At 46.0% G+C, this 20,867-nt stretch overlaps 2 protein-coding genes across 3 annotated transcripts in view; one reads left to right on the top strand and one right to left on the bottom strand.

Moving 5' to 3' along the window:
• Positions 1 to 20,867, top strand: part of LOC149156334 (cell division protein FtsZ homolog 2-1, chloroplastic-like) — a 206,684-nt gene that overhangs the window by 24,996 nt on the left and 160,821 nt on the right. The window lies entirely within an intron of this gene.
• On the bottom strand, positions 2,898 to 7,229 carry LOC149156336 (uncharacterized). The gene is made up of 3 exons (XM_089439479.1): positions 7,095 to 7,229; positions 3,963 to 4,836; positions 2,898 to 3,852 (listed from the first exon to the last, which is right to left on the bottom strand). The coding sequence occupies exons 1-3, from the start codon at positions 7,227 to 7,229 to the stop codon at positions 3,257 to 3,259; spliced, it is 1,605 nt and encodes a 534-aa protein (XP_089295605.1). The 3' UTR covers positions 2,898 to 3,256.

The raw sequence follows: 20,867 nt of genomic DNA, 5'->3' as shown, positions 1-20,867 counted from the left end.
TGGAGCACCCAAGTGATGGTTTGAGAGCATACTTGTTGATGCCCTAGTTCAGTGATTTGGAGTATCATATTAGTGATAAAAAGGGAGCTAGTTGAATACCATATGCACAATCATCTTGGAGTTGCAAGGAGGTTATGATGAAGGAAGTTTGAAGGCCAAAGATCAGTGACATTAAAGGAGTAGCGATCATTGATAGTGGCAGGTTGAGGAGCTGAAGATATAAGTAGATATGAAGCAACAAATGTACTTGTGAGCAACAGAAGAGGTGGCAAAGGACCTACCAGAGGTGTTCAAGGTACGTGGACTAAAAGGGTTGGGGAAGCGCTACATCAGCAAGTCAAGTGTATCTTGTTCAGGGTACATTGGTAGTCATAAGTTGTTGACTCCAAGCCCTAGTTGTTCTTGTATCAAGGCTAATTGTAAGGGCCATGATCCCTGGTACGAGAGCCCTATGTTTGTTTTTAGTTTTCCACTGTTCTATTCTCTTACAATCACTTTAGCTCAATTCTTTCTTCAATTAGCAATCACTTTCCAAAAAATTTAATCTTCCAGTAACAAATAGCAATTGTAGATAGAACAATATATCAAGATGCAATAGAAGACAATCAAGATCAATGACAAGAGACACAAGATTTGGTCAAAGACTAGGGAAAAACCCCACAAGGGGGAAACCCTTTCAAATTCTTCTTCTTATTAGATTGTCATAAAATGTTCAGTAGAGAGATACAATGATTCAATTCATCAACAACAAAGTCAAAGTCAATTCTTTGACTATCCAAGAGATCAACCAACCAATATCCAATAGATGAGCCTCAAAGTCAAATCTGGTCAACAAGTCAAAGTTTGCAATTCTGCCATAGTCAACAACAATCAAATATGCCCTAACCAATCCACAATTCAATGGTCAAACTCCTCCAAATAGATCGGTCAATGCATCATTAAATTTGGCCTTAAAAAATTGGTCAAAGCCATCAAAACCAGTCAGTATGAATTTGGTCAAAGGAGAGAGAAAGTCCACGGTCAAACTTCAGATTCCCTGTGGTTGAAGTATGTAGTCAACATAAGTCAAACTGCCCAGAAAACCTTGATCTTTGTGCCAAAGAATGTGGCCTCCAAAAATAGATCCAAATCAGGTCAAAACAAGTCAAAATGACAAGTCAAAGTTGGTCAAATTATCCCAAACAAAAGTCAAACTTCAGTCAATAGAAAAAGACCTCCTCGCACATGTGAAAAGATCCTGCAATTTTCAGAGCTGTACAAACCATAGAAGAGAAGAGAATGCTGGTGATGAGATGCTCCAAATGATTTGACATGAGGTCTATTTATAGGCATTGGAGGAGTCCCAATTTGACTTCTAGGCCGACTTGCATTTTTGTGCACATGTGGGTTTTCACCTTAAAAATATATTTTTCCTTGACCAAATTAAATTCTTCCAAGGGAAAAGAGGTTCTTGTTCGAATGAGGAAGGCTGTCCAAAGGAGGCAATTTGTCCCTGAGCTGCCATATTAACACTCCCTTGCAGCTAGAGAGAAATTTCCAACTGCATCATGTTTCCCATCTCAAATGTCTCGTCATCATCAAGTCAAATGTTGTCTCTGCTCATCTCTACTCATTTGCTGAACACTCTCGAATCTAAAGAAGAAGAATTTGACATCATAGTGGAGCTCAAACTACTACCCTCTATCCAAGGACAATAGACAGGATATGTCTTACCATGGAAGGAAAGGATCACGACTATCCTATCGTCAGGACAATAGGCAAGATACTACTTACCATGAGCTAAGAATCACAACTATCCTATTGTCCTCTGATCTTCCCAACTTGACCCTCAAGAGTTAGTGGTAGAACACCTGCATCCTCTCACTTGGGCATGATACTACTTATCATGAGGTAAGGATCACAACTATCCCAAGTCTCTTCACCCATTGGTCAGATTTGTGGCAATCCCAACAAGCCCAGCTTGTGGGTAGGATGCCAACTAAGGTGTACTTTGTCAAATCCTAAAGATGACAATAGGCAGGATGCTACTTACCATGTGGTAAGGAATAGGATCTCAGCTATCCTATTGCCAGACAATAAGCATGATATTATTTACTGTGAGATAAGGATCACAACTATCCTATTGTCTAGAGTTCCCTCAAACCCAGGAGCTCTCTGGCTCAATTCCTCTCCCTGGGAGCTCAGACAGGGGGGAAGGGCATAGCTCAGTGTCCTCGATCAGCCGGGACCCTTACCTGGGAGGGTCACATTCATCAGTCCAATCTGCTCTTTGAAGACCAAGAACTTCCCTTTCAGCAACTCCGCTCTTCACCATGTCTCATATTTAGTGATACCTAACCTCAATATCCTTGGACTTGTCATGAAACACGAGATTCTTTGCCAATCAGATCCCACTCTTGTTGTCACAATATATCACTATCGTATCCAAAACCTGCTCAAACAACTCTCCAAAGAGCTTCCTTAACCATACTGCCTCACAACTAGTCATGCTACGAACAATATACTCTGCCTCGACTGTGCTCAAGGCTACGAACTTCTGCTTCCTGCTCATCCAAGATATCATGGTAGACCCCAAACTAAAGCAACACCTTGATGTGCTCTTCCTGTCAATAACTTTTCCGGCCCAGTTAGCATCGATGTATCCATGTAGCCTCACATCTCCGACAGTATATCTCAGACCAAGATTGACCATCCCATGCAAATATCTCAACACATGCTTGGCAACAACCCAGTGTTCATGATGAGGCTCAATCATGAATTGACTCAAAGTGTTAACTGCAAAATATATGTCTGGACGGGTGTTCACAAGGAACATCAATTGCCCCAGTAACCTGTCGATACTCAGAGGGGTTCGCCAAGTTAGGTCCAATCAGTGTTTTTAAAACCGGAACCGGTGACCGAACCGGTCCACCTAGCTAACCGGTTTACCGACCGGAACCGGTCTAACCGGGACTGGTTTGGTCTAAACGAACCGGTTTTTAAAAAATACATTAAATAATTAATTTTTAATGAAACAAAACTATTTTTAAGATGTAAAACCATGATTCCAAGCCAATAGAGACAAAATATGCAAAGTTTGCTCATTTATATACCATGCAAAGGTGAATATATCAAAATGGCACCGAGTGCAATACATATCATCGACAAAATAGCAAAATACATAAGAAATGAGGCTCTAAATGGCCTATAAAGTCCAAAAACAATGCTGCAAGCTATGAGGCCATTGGCCTACTACAAGTCTACAGTGTACACATGATCAATCATCAAGTCCATCACCGCTACTAGACACAGGATCATCATCAGGAGCTACATAGACATCATCTGGTTCAGAGTCTGAGGATGCCTCTGCCTCATCTGCAACATCAGTATCAATGCCACCAATGACAATAGAAGTGGACCTAGTGGAAGCACGAGTTTGTCGACCTGCACGACTAGTGCCTTCCATTGGTTCCTTGCCTTTCCTTGATGCCGCTACTGATCCTGGTTCTGATGCCACCACATAATCTGCCTCATCCTCCGCTAAAGCCATGTCGATATCAAAATCAGCCTCAAACACAGGATCTTCAGTCTCCTCCACCCATTCTGATGTTGGATCAATATCGTCCAACACAATGGGATCTAGATCAGGTGATTTGCTCATCATTTGGTTCCTCCTCAGTCGAAGGTTGTATTGCACAAAAACAAGATCATTTAACCGTTTTTGTTCCAAACGGTTTCTCTTCTTCGTGTGTATGCGCTCAAAAACAGACCAATTGCGCTCACAACCTGAAGCACTGCAAGTTTGACTGAGGACTCTAATTGCAAACCTTTGCAATTGAGGACACTGGCCACCAAATGACTCCCACCAATGTGCTGCAAAGAAAAAGACAATAATTAGTAACTTAGTTTATAATTTGAATTGTAAAGAACGTAAACAATTTTAACTTGAAATGAAAAACAAAATGGAAATTGGAATTGCTTACCTGGTTGGTCCACATCTCTTGCCATCTTTGCCAAGTTTTTGCCAAAAGTACCACTTGCTTGATTGAAAATAGTAAGCTGTCTATGTATATCCAACTGGTCTACATGGTTAGGGACCATGCGCTCCAAGCAATCAATCAATCCAGCTCTGACCTCCCCATCATGCTGATCTCCTAGCCGATTTTTATAGTGATACCTTGGTTTCAAAAAATACCCTGCTGCATGTATAGGACGATGGAGTTGATTGTTCCATCTGTTATCAATGATCTCCCATATACGGCCATATTTAGCTAACCTATCATTGTAAGCTGCCCGTATCTGCTCCTTTGCCTGATCCATAGCTTCATAAATGTAGCCCATGGCCAATCTTTCCCCATCCACCAACCTTAGCACCTTAACAAGGGGCTCGGTAATTTTCACAAGCTCTACAGACCTTTTCCAAAAATAAGTGTCTAACACTTTCTTTTTGGTGTCTTTTCCATCTGGTCTACGAGCCCACCGAGATTCAGACCATTCATCAGAGGAAAACATTTTCTGCAAGTTTCTATGTTGACCATTGAGACATTGCAACGTGAGGAAGTGAGTTGCAAATCTCGTAATTGCAGGCCTAACAAGCTCTTTGCCTCCAGTGTGTTTCCTCATTAGGCTCAATACCCATGAGTGGTTGTAAATGTATTTTGTAATGCACTTGGCATGCTCTACAGTGTTTTTTACCCACTCCACCTTGCCTATATCCTCAAGCATGAGGTCTATGCAATGTGCAGCACATGGAGTCCAAAATATGGTGTTATATTTGGCCTCAAGCATCTTTCCAGCAAGAACATAGTTTGAGGCATTATCAGTGATGACCTGCACAACATGCTGCGCCCCAACTTCCTGAATAATGTTATCCAAAAGCTCAAATAGAAGGCTTGCATCCTTTACCCTATCAGATGCATCAACTGATTTCAAAAACATGGTTCCTTGAGGGCAAGAAACAAGGAAATTAATGATAGTGCGGTTCTTTCCATCGGTCCATCCATCTGACATAATGGAACAACCTGTTTTGACCCATGACTCTCTAAACTCAGTCAAATACTCATCAATGGAAGATATCTCTTTTTGCAAAAGAGCTCCCCTCAAGTCATGCATACTAGGGCCTTTGAAGCCCTTTCCTGCAGCTATAACAGAGTCCCACATAGCTTGGTAATAAGGTGAGCGAGCAGCATTAAATGGGATATCTGAATCATACCACCATCTAGCAATGTATTGGTGAGAAGTTTCTTTGCATTGTTTTTTCCAATGCTGATCCAAAGTGGGTTGAGAACTTGGCTGGGAGGAAGTGGGATTAGATTTAGAAGAAGCAATGGTGGCAGAAGATGAGAAATAACTTTGGATGTTTGGTCTCTTTGGTCCTCTTGATGGTTGGCCAACTCCAACAGAAGGATGAACATAGTGAAAGGGGTCATTGGTGGAAGGGATAGAAGTGGAGTCTTGAATCTCATAATCATCATACCCACTCTCTTTCATGGCTTCTAATAATTCCCTCTTCCTTGCAATTTCATCTTGGATGGCCTTCTCCCTAGCCTTATCCTCATAAAATTTTTCAAGCTTGGCAATGTATTCTGCCCTAATAGGACCTAACAGTGCATTTGGTGCATCACATGGCTTTACTTGGCCTCTTACCCCAGCCAAGTGTTGTTTCAACCTAAGAATACCCCCACCTCCAATAGATTTATGGCATAATTTGCATATCATTTTTCCCTCAACTACATCACAATGAGCCCATGCACTGTCCTTTCCTTTTGGAGCCATGTTTGCTTGAAATAATAACAATTTGCAAATAAATCTGCCATTAAAAAAAAAAATTGCAGCTAAGGAACATGGAAAACCAATGATAAATGTAGGAAAAAAAATGCACATGCAAGCTACAAAATTTGATAGCATAGAGCTAGAGAGTTCATAGGCTTAGCATAGATGATAGATCATTGAAGTGAGAAGTTTATAGCACAAAAAAAATAATTCATGGACAGCAGACCCAAATGAGGAATTATCAAGTGCAAATCCTTACCTGGAAATTCAAAGTAGCTCCCTTAGCCTCCTCTTGATGATGGCAACTCCACTGACAGCTACACACTATCTCCAAAATAGCTCCAACTCCAACTCCAAGATGACTACTTCAGCAAAAACTCCACACTCTCCAAGCTCACAAACAAACTCACAAACACTCACAAACACTCCAAATCAGTTGTGTGAGACAAATGAGAGTGAGAGGGGTGTCTTATAGCAAGTGTGAGGGTGTTTTTGGAGGGAAAATCCCTTTCCCTCACCCCCAAAACCCCTAAACCGCCCTCACTTCCCAAAAAACCGTGAACTTTTAGCATTACCGGCGGCCTGTCCATAAACCGGCCGGTTTAGGACGGAACCGGCCGGTTAGCAATAAACCGGCCGGTTCCGGCCTAAACCGGCCGGTTTTTACCGGTTAGGTCACTTTTTCGGGCAAATGAGGTTTGTAACCGGGTTTTTTCACCGGTTTTGACCGGTGAGCCTCCCAACCGGCCGGTTAGGCCGGCAACCGGTCCGACCGGAACGGTTTTTAAAACTATGGGTCCAATAACATCTCCACATAACTTTTTGAAGTTCATCTCCATTGTTGTGGCAAGGGACTTTCATTCTACCATTCCAAATCTTTCCAACATTTTCATGACATATTTTCCTTGAGAAAGGAAAATCTCATTGGACCTTTGCCACACTTTTAATCCCAAGAAGTAATGCATCAAACCAAGATCTTTCATTTCAAACCTAGAGGCCAATTCCCTCTTACACTCGAGCATCAAAGGCTCACTACTTGTCAAGAATAGATCGTCAACGTATAAAACCAAAATTAAAGGCATATCTTGGACCACTTTGAAGTAGAGGTTCAGGTCAGCATTGCTTCTCGTGAATCCAAGCTTCACCAGGTAACTATAAATGCAAGCATACCAGGCTCTAAGGGCTTGCTTCAAGCCATATAGAGTTTCCTTCAACTTGCAAGCATGAGTCTTCTTATCCTTCACATCAAATCCCCGTGGTTGCTCAACAAATACTTCTTGTAGTATGCCATGAAGAAAGGCAGTCTTTACATCCATCTGGTGAAGGGTCCATCCTTGACTTGCAGCAGGGGCAACAATAGAACGAATAGTAGTATATTGGGCAATTGGTGCAAAGATGTCATCATAATCTTCCCCCTTTCTGGGAGAAACCTCTAGCCACGAACCTCGCTTTATATTGAATGCTTCCATCAACTCCATGCTTAATCTTGTATAGCCACTTCGAAGTTACGTCGGACTTTCCTTTAGGTCTCGGAACAACATCCCATACATCATTCTACATAATAGATTCATACTCTTCGGCCATGGCATCCTTCCAAACCCGCTCTTTCACTGCTTCTTCAAAAGTACGAGGCTCAGCCTAGATGATAGTGCTCATAGCTGCAATGTATGCTTGATACTGACATGGCTTCTTGCTTCTAAAGGTTCCTCTGGTTGCGACATGTCTCTCAGCGTCCTGTAATGTATCACGAAGCTAAAGTGGTCTCTTCGTGGTAGAGGGATCACATGGAGAGGGATCTAAGGGGTCCATAGGCTCCATGGGATCATCAACAATGTCCTTCTCAGATTTCGACACAAAAGGACCTTCTAGTAGGTCCACGTCATCATCTTTCTTCTCAACCAGAGGAGGCAGAGGAAGGTCCCTTGCTTTTCCAAGGGCAACATCTTCATCAAAGGTTACATCCCTGCTAAACTTGATTTCCTTTGACCAGATATATATATTCTAAAGGCTATATAATTTTCACAATATCCAACAAACGTACCTTTCTTTCCGGTGGCTTCCATCTTGTTCCTTTTGTCCTTCTGCACATGGAAGTATACGGGGCAACCAAATATCCTTAGATGACCAATATCGGGCTTCACACCTGTAAACACTTCTTCGAGAGTTTTGTTATCCAGGGCTTGATGAGGAACCTTGTTTTGAACATAGACTGCTGTATTTGTGGCTTCTCCCCAAAGGAACTTTGGCAACTTTTGATCATGCAACATAGCTCGAGTAGCTTCCATGATAGACCTGTTCTTTCTTTCAGCCACACCATTTTGGTCGGGATTATATGGTACAATAGTCTCTTTCTTGATTCCAGCCTCCTTACAAAAGTCAACGAACTCATTTGAGGTATATTCTCCACCATTGTCAGACCTAAAAAATTTGATTCTCTTCCCTGTTTGATTCTCTATCAATGCCTTGAAGTCCTTGAACATGTCAAATGCCTCGTCCTTATGCTTCAAATAGAATATCCATGTTTTCTTAGAGAAGTCATCAATAAAGATTATATAATAGAGGTAGCCACCAAGGGAGTGCACAGACATGGGTCCACATAGGTCAGAGTGGATGAGTTGTAGAATATCATTAGTCCTTTTTTTGCTGGAGGGGAATGGTCCCCTTGTCTTCTTTCCTCTAGAACATCCCAAACATCGGGCATCTTAAAAACCAACTTTCTTACTTTAGGCAGGGCTTCATAGTGTAGGTGTGCTAGTCTTCAGTGCGATAGCTCACTTTGATGATTGCTATCGTGAACGAAAGCTTGCAAAGGTCTTCCATTGACTGTATAGACTCCTTCAATTCTAGATCCCAAGGTGAAATAATCTCCCATGCGAGATTCACCGGGCAGCGCAAGGCTAGCAGGTTGCAACAGTGCGAGAGGCAGCGCGAGGATTCCCTGGGCAGCGCGAGGCTAGTAGGCTGCAACAGTGCGAGAGGCACGAGACTGTTGCAACGTTGCAGGATGGCACAGAGAGGTTTGCAACGTGCGAGATGCAGGGAGTTGTTGCAACAACGCAGAGGTCAGTAGAGGGAGCACTTGTTAGTGGCAGAGAGAGCTTCAGCATCGGGAGTATTTCTAGCCTGACAGGGATGTCAGAAGTTAGGTGGATCAGTTACTTACTTCTCAGTAACTGAGTTGCAGTGCCGTAGCAGTTGGCAGTAGCACGATGCAACATGATGAGGGGGTTGCAGTGTAGATGCAGTGCTGGGAGAATGGACCAGTAGCAACACGGATGTAGAGTGAGCTGCCATATAGATGCAACAGTGGTAGTGACAGGGGCCATGGGCAGCAGTATAGGATGCAGTAGTGCAGAGGATGTTGGGCAAGGAGGCCTAGCATCAGCACAGGTACCGGTGTCGGATAATCAGTGTGATGCTCAGTGTGGAGTATTACTAGAGCACATTGCTCACTAAGAGGGAGTGTTTATTTGGGGTAGCATCAGATGTGCTCTAGCCATGAAAATTGGTGGAGAAGCTAAAACACATGAGATCTCCAAGACCCAGAAATGGTTTTGACAAATTGTACCCGGTTTGGGAGATATTAAAATAATTAATATTTTTAATGGAGTTCCTAAGTTTAAACTTGGGAAAAATAAAATATTAATGGGTATTAATATAAAATTGGGTTAGAAGGTTTCAAAAGTCATGGATCAAACCAAATCTAATCTTAGTTGTTGATTAGAGATTTAATCTCGGCCATTGAAGGACCAACGAGAAAAGTACAAGAAGAGGCTTGAGGGACAGTTGGAGAACACACCAGAGTGATTGGTCATTCATTTTGCTAGAGCGGGGTTGCTAAGCAAAGTTGAATCAGTGATCAACAACGAGGCGCAGTGAGTACATGGCAGAGAGGCAGAGACAATACTGAGAGACTAGCGTAGAAGCAGAGAGAGCGAGAGCAGCAGCCAGTTTAGGCTATGCAGAGCCTAGCAGAGACATCATAGAGGCTAGAGGGACTACGTCATCCATGCAGAGGCTGCTGGAGTGACGCAAAGGGTCCCAGAGGCTACGCAGTGCCTCAGAGGGCTGACGCAGAGCATCCTGGGGCTGACACAGGTCAGCAGGAGGTTGACGCAGAGGCCAGAAGGGCCAAAGCTGAGCTTCAATTGTGTCGGAGAGGGTTTCATGGGACAAGTTTTCCGAATACCTGTTTTTGAATATAGAGGTATTGCTGCCGTGTATTTTTCTCTGTCGGGTGAGCCGATTAGGCATCCAGTTGTACTCAGAAACACTGCATAATAATATAACCCTTTGAATAGCTGCACCGGTTTTCTCGCATTGGGTTTTTCCGTGGACATTTGTCCAAAAATAACGGTGCACTTGTGTGCTTGGTTTTTTTTTCAGTTGATGATCTGTAGATGTTGTGATTGTATTGTGTTTATTTCGGTATTTAAATGTTTTAAATAACTTGTTCAGAATTTACTAGTAGAAGAAATAAACCAGTAGAATACAGATTAATTTTCTAACGGATAGACTTATAAAATTCAACATGGTATTAGAGTGTGGTTGCAGATCATAGGAAAACTGAAGGCATCAACTGAGCAGAGCATTTGCAGCAGAATCAACTCTCTTGAGTGATAGTAGCTGATCCTTGCAAAAGCGACAGAGAAAGGGTTGACGCTGAGAGACTGCGTCATCAGTTTGGGCCAGAGAGAGGCTAGCGCAGAGGTTGAGGAGGGCAGAGAAAGGCTCATGCAGAGGCCAGGAGGGCTGACGCAGTTGGCTGAGGGCGCTGTTTTGGCGGTGTCGGGATTGCTTGTGGGAGATTGAAGGGAGATTGTGGAAGCTTGCAAGGGAGATTGAAGGCTACCATTTATGAGAGCTTGGGAGATTGAAGGCTACCACCACCATTGGAGGGCCAAAGAGGTAGGGTCTAATCCCATTCATTAATTTCCCATGTAACATTTGCGTTTTTTATATGTTGAATGAATCTAGAATTTTAATTATTTTAATATCTCCCAAACCGGGTACAATTTGTCCAAACCATTTCTGGGTCTTGGAGATCTCATGTGCTTTAGCTTCTCCACCAATTTTCATGGCTAGAGCACATCCGATGCTACCCCAAATCAACACTCCCTCTTAGTGAGGACTATGCTCTAGTAATACTCCACACTGAACATCACACTGATTATTCGGCACCGGTACATGTGCTGATGCTATGCCTCCTTGCCCAACATCCTCTGCACTACTGCATCCTGTACTGCTGCCTATGGCCCCTGCCACTGCCACTATTGCATCCGTACGACAGCTCCCTCTGCATCTCGTACCGTTGCAAATCTCTCTGTGCCATCCTGCACCGTTGCAACTCTCCCGCGCCTCTCGCACTATTGCAGCCTGCTAGCCTCGCGCTGCCCGGTGACTCCGGCACGGGAGCTTGTGGGAGATTGAAGGGAGATTGTGGGAGCTTGCAAGGGAGATTGAAGGCTACCACCACCATTGGAGAGCCAAAGAGGTAGGGTCTAATCCCATTCATTTTTTTCCCATGTAACATTTGTGTTTTTTATATGTTGAATGAATCTAGAATCTAGATGTCCGCTTCTCCTACTCTTTCCCATTACTCCCTCATTTTATTGCAAGATTCTCAAGCTTCAACAAACATGATGGGTATATGGATTAGCCTTATCTTGTCGGTTCCATTTTTTGTTATGATGATGGTGTTGGGAAACAAAAGAAGTGACGAAGATGATGAAGAAGTGGGTAGTGGTGAATTAGGATACCCTGGAGAAGAGGAGGAAGAGTACCAAGAGGAAGAGGAGGATAATGGGAGTGAAGATGCTGGAAAGAGCAATTTTCATGGCTAGAGCACATTCGATGCTACCCCAAATCAACACTCCCTCTTAGCGAGGACTGTGCTGTAGTAATACTCCTCACTGAGCAGTGAGCATTACACTGATTATTGGCACCGATACCTGTGCTGATGCTAGGCCTCCTCGCCCAACATCCTCTGCACTGTTGCATCCTGTACTGCTGCCCTTGGCCCTGCCACTGCCATCCCTGCATCCGTACGATTGCTCCCTTTGCATCCGTGCTGCTGCTGGTCCATCCTCCCAACACTGCATCTGCACTGCATCCCTCTCATCATGCTGCATTGTGCTACTGCATACTGCTACTACACTGCAACTCAGTTACTGAGAAACTTAGTTACTGAGAAACTCAGTTACTGAGAAGCTTAGTTACTGAGAAGTAAGTAACTGATCCACCCAACTTCTGACATCCATGTCAGGATAGAAACACTCCTGATGCTGAAGCGCCCTCTGCCGTTAACAAGTGCTCCCTCTACTGACCTCTGCGCTGCTGCAACAACTCCCTACATCTCACACCGTTGCAAACCTCTTTGTGCCGTCCTGCACCGTTGCAACTCTCCCGTGCCTCTCGCACTGTTGCAACCTGCTAACCTTGCGTTGCCCGGGGACTCCTGCATTGTAGCACTCTCTCCCGCTTCTTCCGCATCCGCGAGTCCTACTACTCCTCTTTAGGGCTCCCATAGCAAGGTATAATCCAAGAGGTTGGGTACCTCAAGGATCCTGCCCCTCATCGCCTGTAGTCCTCCTGACTACAGCTCGATGTCTCCCCACTTCTTCTCAAGTGGCACATGAGCACTCATGGCACAATCGTCATCCTCCTCGACTTCTTTCTCTGCCCTCGCTGGCGCTGCCTTCGAGTCAGAAGCCTCTCCCTTACTCTTCTTCCTCGGACACTGGTTCGCATAGTGACCTAGTTCCCCACAATGGAAGCACTTGACCTTGGAGAGGTCCTTCTTCTTCCTCTTCTCCTGCTTTCCCGCAGATACTAGAGCCGACTCCTCTTCCTCTTCCTTCTTGATCCTGAACCCTTTGCCGCTACTCCCTGCCTTGGTCAGCTGTCTGATCTCTTCTTGACGAAGAGCTGCCCATAGTTCTTCCCAATCCGGTAGACTTTGTAGTATCCCGTTTCCGGGATATCCCTCAAACCCAAGCAAACTCCAACCAAATACGTCCAAATGATATAGTAACCGGGAAGCTCAAAGTGATAAAAATAACAGTGGTGCAACACATAATAATGTAAACATGAAATATAAGCAGATACTCAAGAAATGCAGAGAGAAATGCTAAGCCATTTTATTATACTGAGTAATGAAATGAGTACAGGAGGTGATAAGAAATATGGCACCTCGACTTGCACTAGGCAAGTGAAGAAATACACCCAGAATAGTAAGGGAATGGCCTCTCTCTGAATTGCGTGGATGCTGCTGGAGAATTGTCGTGCTGCTGCTACTGCTAGAAATCAAATGAGGATTTGGGGCTGTTCCCCTCCTCAGAAAATGTTGAAACTCTGGAATTAGACTCTACTCAAGAAACCCAGAAAAACCCAGAAAGCTTTTCTGAAATAGCCGACCCTGGAAAATCACCCCCTTGGGGATCTATGCTGTCCCTCAAGGCTCTGCACTGCCATTGAATAGAATCCTGCAAAATTCAGCCCGAAACTCTGCCAAAATCCTCCAATATGCAAGAGCTGATCCCTTGCTCAATCTCCCAGCTCAAATCCTCCACAAACCCCCAATCCGGAACTCACACCAAAAGAATTGCGTCCCTCTCTCTCAAGACTGTGCAGTCCTCAAATGCCAAGCTCCTCTACAACGCCAAAGATCAATCCTCAGTGCTCACTGCAAAGATTGTTGAAAACTACCTTGCCCGAGTAAGCACTCGAAGTCCCCCGGGGCTAAGGGTGAGATCTCCGAACGGAGGCACTCAATGCACTAAACAGTGCTGTAGACAGGCTAAACAGCCAGCGTGCTCCAAGTCGAAATGACTTGCTCAAATGCACATAATCGAATGACAAAATGAGGAGGCTCCTCTCTCCTTTATAACATTGGCCTCTCTCACCCCCAAGGCTCACCTCCTCCAACGTAGCTCCTTCTCTTGCCACGTGCTCCTCTTCATCTGCGCAGTCCCTCCAAGTGTCTGCGTGGGCCCCTCCTCTACGTGGTTCTTTGGCCCCCCTTGGCTCCCTCTTTAAGTTACAACGTTGTGCTAATAGGGAGTGACTTTATTCTAAAAGTGAGTTATGTCTCCCCTTTCATCACCTTTTTATTTATAAATAACTATAGAAGGCAAAATCGAATATTCCAATTAGCCATGGCTAATTAGGAATGTTATAGTCTCCCCTGGCAAAATGTTGCTTGTCCTCAAGCAACTGAAGTGACGGATGCTGCAAAATTTTCTCACTCTCCCAAGTGGCATCCTCATCCGGTAAATTCTTCCACCTCACCAAGAATTCCTGGACTGTCCTGTTCCGTAGCTGCCTCTCCCTGGTATCAATAATAGCCTCTGGCTGCAACACCTTATGCCCCTCATCATCTGTGGGTGGTAGCTCATCTGTCACTGTCACACGCTGCCCCAAGGCCTTCTTCAGGCATGATACATGAAAGACATTATGAATCTTGCTGCCTTGGGGCAGCTCCAACTCATACGCAACCTGTCCAATCCTGCGTATCACCCTGTATGGCCCATAAAAGCGGGGCTTGAGCTTCTCAACCCCCTTCTGCTTCAGTGACAACTGTCGGTATGGCTGTAATCGTAGGTAGACCAAGTCCCCTACCTCAAACTGTCTCTCCACCCGACCCCTGTCAGCATACAGCTTTTGCTGGTTCTGTGCTGTAGCCATATTATCCTTGAGAGCTCGGAGAATATCCCGACTCTATTGGATCCAAATCTTGGCTCTCGGAGCCTTGCTAGCACCAAACATCACGTCAGCAAAAGATAAAGGATGATATCCATATAAAGCATAGAATGGTGACATACCAATGGACATGTAATGTGTAGTGTTGTAGCAGTACTCCCCCAGATGCAGCCACTTCAGCCACGCTCGCTGCTGCCCATTGACATAGGTACGCAAGTAGCCCTCCAACCACTTGTTAACTATCTTTGTCTGCTCGTTCGTCTGTGGGTGATAATTGGTACTCAGTGTCAACTCCATCCCCACCAACCGGAAAAGCTCCTGCCAAAATATGCCCATGAAACGGTTGTCCCTGTCACTGGTGATGGTCTTGGGAAGATCATTTAACCTGAAGATATCTCTGAAGAACAACTCGACCACCTGTGCTGCTGTGTAATGTGCGGATATGGCGAAAAAGTGTGAGTACTTTGTCAGTCGATCAACGACGACAAAGATGCAATCCTTGCCCTGTACCATGGGCAACCTTGTGATGAAGTCCATCGAAATACACTCCCATTTCCCCTTCGGAATGGGAAGAGGCTGCAATAATCCTGCGGGATGGTTCATCTCCCCCTTGTTCCTCTGGCAAACATCGCACTCCCGGACATGCTGGAGTACGTCCTCCTTGAGGCCCTTCCATGAGAACCTCTCTCTAATGGCCCTGTAGGTTTTGGTAAACCCCTAATGGCCGACCAGTGGTGAATCATGTGATGCCTGAAGTATTTTCTTCTTGAGCTGAGAGCCCTTAGTCAAGAAGATCCGGTCCCTGTAGTAGATGATCTCATCGACCACCCTGTACCTGTCATCCGCCACCTGCCCATCCAGAACCTCACATGCAAATCTATCCTTGGAGTACTCAACTAAGAGTCGAGCCCTCCAGTCTGTGTCCAAGCTCATAAGAGACAACGTCACTGGTCTACGTGAAAGGGCATCTGCTACCACGTTGTTCTTACCCTTGACATACTCAATGTCAAAGTCATACGCTTGGATCTTACTGATCCACTTCTGCTGCCTCTCCTGTAGTTGCTTCTGCTCCAAAAAGAACTGAGGCTGTTGTGATCAGTCCTCACCTTGAACCTGTTACCCACTAAATACTGGCGGTACTTGGCCAATGCATGCATGATGGTCAGCATCTCCTTGTCGTATATAGAATACAACCTCTCGTGCGGAAGGAGCTTCCAACTCTCAAAGGCTATAGGGTGACCTCCCTGCATCAACACTGCGCCGATCCCTTCTCCCGACGCATCACACTCCAAAACGAATGGCTGCGTAAAATTCGACAATGCAAGCACTGGGCAGCTGCTCATAACCTCCTTGAGCTTGTCAAAGGCTTGCTGCGCTGTATCCATCCAACTGAATGCCCCCTTCCTTGTCAAATCTGTCAGGGGTGCAGCAAGCTGTGAGAAACCCTTGACGAACTTCTGGTAGTAGGTACAAACGCCAATGAACCCCCGAAGTTCTGTCACGTTCCTCGGCTTTGGCCAATCTCTGATGGCCCTGATCTTCTCCTCGTGGACCCTCACTCCGTCCACCCCTATGATGTGTCCCAATTATAACATCTCCGTCAACCCAAACTCACACTTGGAGAGCTTGGCATAGAACTACTGCTCCTCCAAGATGCGCAATACTGTCTCAATGTTCTGGAGATGCTCCTCCCAAGTCCTGCTGTAAATGAGGATATCATCAAAGAATACCAACACAAACTTCCTTAAGTGACTGCGAAAGACGTGATTCATGCAAGACCTAAATGTAGCTGGGGTGTTGGTTAGCCCGAAAGGCATAACCAAAAACTCAAAGTGCCCGTAGTGACACCTGAAGGCGGTCTTGGGAATGTCCTGCTCCCTCACGCGAATCTGACGGTACTCAGATCTCAAATCAATCTTTGAGAAGAACCGTGCTCCCCTCAACTCGTCCATCAACTCATCGATCCTGGGTATGGGGTACCTGTTCTTCAGGGTCTTCTTGTTCAGGGCCCTGTAGTCAATGCACATCCTCAACGTGTCGTCCTTCTTCTTCACCAACACCACGGAAGAAGCAAAAGGATTCGTGCTCGACTGAATGTGCCCAAGAGCCAGCAACTCCTGAATGGCCCGCTCAATCTCATCCCGATAGGCCTTGGGATGCCTATAGGGGGTGGTAATCACTGCCTGTATGCCCTACTCAAGCTCAATGGTGTGCTCAAATCCCCGGTCCGGTGGTTGTCCTGGCAAGAATCTCCCCAAATACTGGGGCATACCGGTCAAGGATGGACTGTGTCTCTGGGTGCACTGTTTGCTTTGTGGTCCCTGCCTCTAATGCACGCAGCTCCACTGCCCACTCTATGTCTCCCTTCCGGAAGACTGCCTCCATCCGATGAGCCGAAATAGTCTGAAGCAGATATGTGTGCTGTCCCTGTATCTTCTCATGCCTCCCTGTCTTCTCATCATCCCACTCCATCTCTAGGGCCTTCCAATCTGTAGTGACCTTCCCTAGAGTGATAAGCCACTGAACACCCAGTACTATGTTGGTGTTCGGAATGTTGACCACGAAAAAGTGGTTAGTCAGTGTGTAGGTGCCTATCGTCACTGATAACTCTGGAACATAACGAGCACACACCATGGTCTGATCTCCTAGGACCAATACTGAAAATCCATCGAAGCTCTTTGTCTGTATACCTCTCCGCTCAACCATTTGTGCATCGATGAAGTTGTGGGTTGCCCCACTGTCAACCAAAACTGATACTCGCTGGCCACGTACTATCCCCCATACGCGCAACGTCAAATACTTGGAAACTCCTCGCAATGCTGCAAGAGCCCCTCCGGTAGGTGCAAAAGCTGCACCACCTGCTGGTGGTGGTGGAGGTGGCAAAGGACCCTGCACGGCATGACTATCTCCTGCCTCCACATCATCCTCCTCGTCTTCTTCCCCGCTGCTCTCGGAGAAGACCTCAATAAAGTGTGCTTTGCCAACAGCACATCTATGTCCTGGTGCCCACGGCTCCTGACAGGTAAAGCACAACCGCTTCTTCTTCAGCTCCCTCCTAGCGTCATCATCAATTTGTGCTCGTCCTGGATTCCCCTTTGGAGGCGGAATCCTCACATCCTTCCCCTTGGGCTGGAAAGCCTGTCTCTGGGGGTAAGGTGTCCGGGTCCTAGGTAAGGCATCTTGTAAGTCTCGGGTCCTGCTAATAGCATCCTGGAGTGTGGTTGGTCTAGTGGATCTGACTAGACCCCGAAGTGGCTCTGCTAACCCCTCAACAAACATGTAGATCCTTCGTGCCGTGGATAGATCTGGCACCATCACTGAAATCCTCAAGAAGTCTGCAATGTAGGTCTTTGGGCTCCCTGTCTGTTTGAGCCTCGTCAGCTCAACAAAGTGCTGTTCCGGATCCCTCCGGTCAAACCTCTCCATCAATCTCCTGGTGAACTCGGCATATGTCGTCACTGTGGAATGTCCGAGTGTAACCATCCCATGGAACCACCAATCCTGGGCCTCACCATCCAAATGTAATGTCGCCACCTTGATGGCTTCTGCCTCCGACATCTGGTTAAGCTGGAAATAGATGTCCAACTTCTCCACCCAAGACCTTGCCGAACTGTTTGATGAACCATCAAACGTAGGCAAATGGAATCTACTAGCTGTGCAGTGGGTATCTCGATCGTGATAATGTCGATGTAGTCTGTGATGGTTGCGGGGTCTACTATCTTTGCTAGAGCTGAACAAAGTCTCTAAATGAGAGAGCATCCTTGAACTCCTGCCCATATGCCTGGTACTCTGCAAAATAATCGCCCATATGACCGGGCTCTGCCTCCTGCTAGGCTCCGGCCCCCATGTCTGCTCCTAGGAAAGTGGGCATGGTAGAGCATGTAGGGGCATGTGAGGCCATCTGTTGAGTAGTGTCACGCTGAGTGGCACCTTGCTCTGGACAATGGTGGGATGTACCCGATCCCTCACCAACTTGGAAAACCCGTGGGTTCTCACGCTGTCTAGCCTCTACTGCCGTGAATCTCTGCCCCATCACCTCGATCTGCCTTGACAGATCCTGCACTGATTTGAGGAGCATGTCCGCTAATCTCTTCCCTTCCTCATCTGCCATCATCGGATCCTCCTGCTCTGCGTCCACCACAGGCTCCTTCTGTTCAGCGTCCACCATCGGCTCCTCCTGTTCTGCGTCCACCACCGGAACACAGTCTCCCTCTCCATAGGTGTTTTCTAACCTACGCCCAACGTCTATGTATCTCCTACCTCTGTAACAGATGTAGGGCTTTTCCCCCGGTGTCATAGATTGCTAGCTCCACAGGCTGAGCCAGATCTATGCTCTGATACCACTGTAATATCCCGTTTCTGGGATATCCCTTAAACCCAAGCAAACTCCAACCAAATACGTTCAAATGATATAGTAACCGGGAAGATCAAAGTGATAAAAATAACAGTGGTGCAACACATAATAATGTAAACATGAAATATAAGCAGATACTCAAGAAATGCAGAGAGAAATGCTAAGCCATTTTATTACACTGAGTAATGAAATGAGTACAGGAGGTGATCAGAAAGATGGCACCTCCACTTGCACCAGGCAAGTGAAGAAATACACTCAGAATAGTAAAGGAATGACCTCTCTTTGAACTGCGTGGATGCTGCTGGAGAACTGCCGTGCTGCTGCTACTGCTGGAAATCAAATGAGGATTTGGGGCTGTTCCCCTCAGAAAATGCTGAAACTTTGGAATCAGACTCTACTCAAGAAACCCAGAAAAAACCCAGAAAGCTTTTCTGAAATAGCAGACCCTGGAAAATCACCCCCTTGGGGATCTACGCTGTCCCTCAAGGCTCTGCGCTGCCACTGAATAGAATCCTCCAAAACTCAGCCCGAAACTCTGCCAAAATCCTCCATATGCAAGAGCTGATCCCTTGCTCAATCTCCTAGCTCAAATCCTCCACAAACCCCCAATCCGGAACTCACACCAAAAGAATTGCGTCCCTCTCTCTCAAGACAGCACAGTCCTCAAATGCCGAGCTCCTCCACAACGCCAAAGATCAATCCTCACTGCAAAGACTGCTGAAAACTACCTTGCCCGAGTAGGCACTCGAAGTCCCCCGGGGCCAAGGGTGAGATCTCCAAACGGAGACACTCAATACACTAAATAGTGCTGCAGACAGGCTAAACAACGAGCCTGCTCCAAGTCGAAATGACTCGCTCAAATGCACATAATCGAATGACAAAATGAGGAGGCTCCTCTCTCCTTTATAGCGTTGGCCTCTCTCATCCCCAAGGCTCACCTCCTCCAATGTAGCTCCTTCTCTTGCCACGTGCTACTCTTCATCTGCGCAGTCCCTCCAAGTGTCTGCGTGGGCCCCTCCTCTACGTGGTTCTTTGGCCCCCCTTGGCTCCCTCTTTAAGTTACAACGTTGTGCTACTAGGGAGTGACTTTATTCTAAAAGTGAGTTATGTCTCCCCTTTCCTCACCTTTTTATTTATAAATAACTATAGAAGGCAAAATTGAGCAAAATCGAATATTCCAATTAGCCATGGCTAATTAGGAATATTATAGACTCGTCCTGCCCAGTATGCTCTGGACAAATGTCTCCCAATCCTCGGAGACTGCGTTAAGTGCGGTCCTTACCATCAACTCTTGATTCAGCGTGGCCCCTATGGAAGTTAGTTGGTCACGGATCTCCTTCAACCGACCGAGGAAGACATCTATCTGCTCTCCCTTCTGCATTTGGTATGACCTTAGCTGATTCTCCAGGAGCATCTTCCTCTGCACGGAAGTATGCTGGTACAATGTCTTCAAAGTGTCCCACATCTCCTTTGTTGTTTCCTTCTCGGCAATATGTGGGACCACATGATCCTTGACCCCATCAAGGATGATACACTTTGCCTTAGCCATTGCCTCCTCGTACCTTTCATTAGCTACCGGGTCAACTGGGATAGCCATCACTCTCAAGGCGAAGCCCTTGATACGATGTCTGTCTAGAATGGACAAGATCCTGGCCTTCCAGACCACAAAGTTGGACGCTCCGTCCAGCCTGTCCTGATCTCTCAGCCCATTCACGGCCATCTCGCTGCTCTTCTCTGTCGACTCCTTCAAGTCTCTCTACTTCTTGCCTAGAAGTTCTCGGTTCAACTCCTGCTGAGTCTCTCTACTTCCCGCTTGGAAGTTCTCTTTTGGACTCCCTCTGAGTCCCGATTTCCTTCCTGGAAATTCTTCTGCTGACTATCAAGTTGCTCCTCTCCGATCTTCTTTGTAACTGCAACACTGATCCGGATTCCTTGGCTAGAAATTCGCCTCGACAGCAACTCCCTTTACCTTGGTCTTGCCCTGTTAGGTACTGTTCTAACCATAGTACCCCACCAGCTTCGCTCCCGCAAACTGCCTGCAGCTTCCTTCGCCCCAGCAACT

This window comes from Pinus tabuliformis, chromosome 9, assembly GCF_031772625.1.
Source record: "Pinus tabuliformis cultivar Carrire ecotype Pingquan chromosome 9, CPIR1, whole genome shotgun sequence".
Taxonomy (NCBI): domain Eukaryota; kingdom Viridiplantae; phylum Streptophyta; class Pinopsida; order Pinales; family Pinaceae; genus Pinus; species Pinus tabuliformis.
Note: the sequence above shows the minus strand (reverse complement) of the source record. Positions and strands in the feature narration are given on the sequence as shown.

Excerpts from the sequence above, each read along its gene's own strand:
- LOC149156336 (XM_089439479.1), bottom strand. The coding sequence starts at position 7,229 with ATGGAGTTGATGGAAGCATTCAATATAAAGCGAGGTTCGTGGCTAGAG. Across the intron at positions 4,837-7,094 it reads GTTCTATTGTTGCCCCTGCT|GAAGTTGGGGCGCAGCATGT; the intron begins GCAAGTCAAGGA and ends AACATTATTCAG. Across the intron at positions 3,853-3,962 it reads AAGAGATGTGGACCAACCAG|CACATTGGTGGGAGTCATTT; the intron begins GTAAGCAATTCC and ends TTTTCTTTGCAG.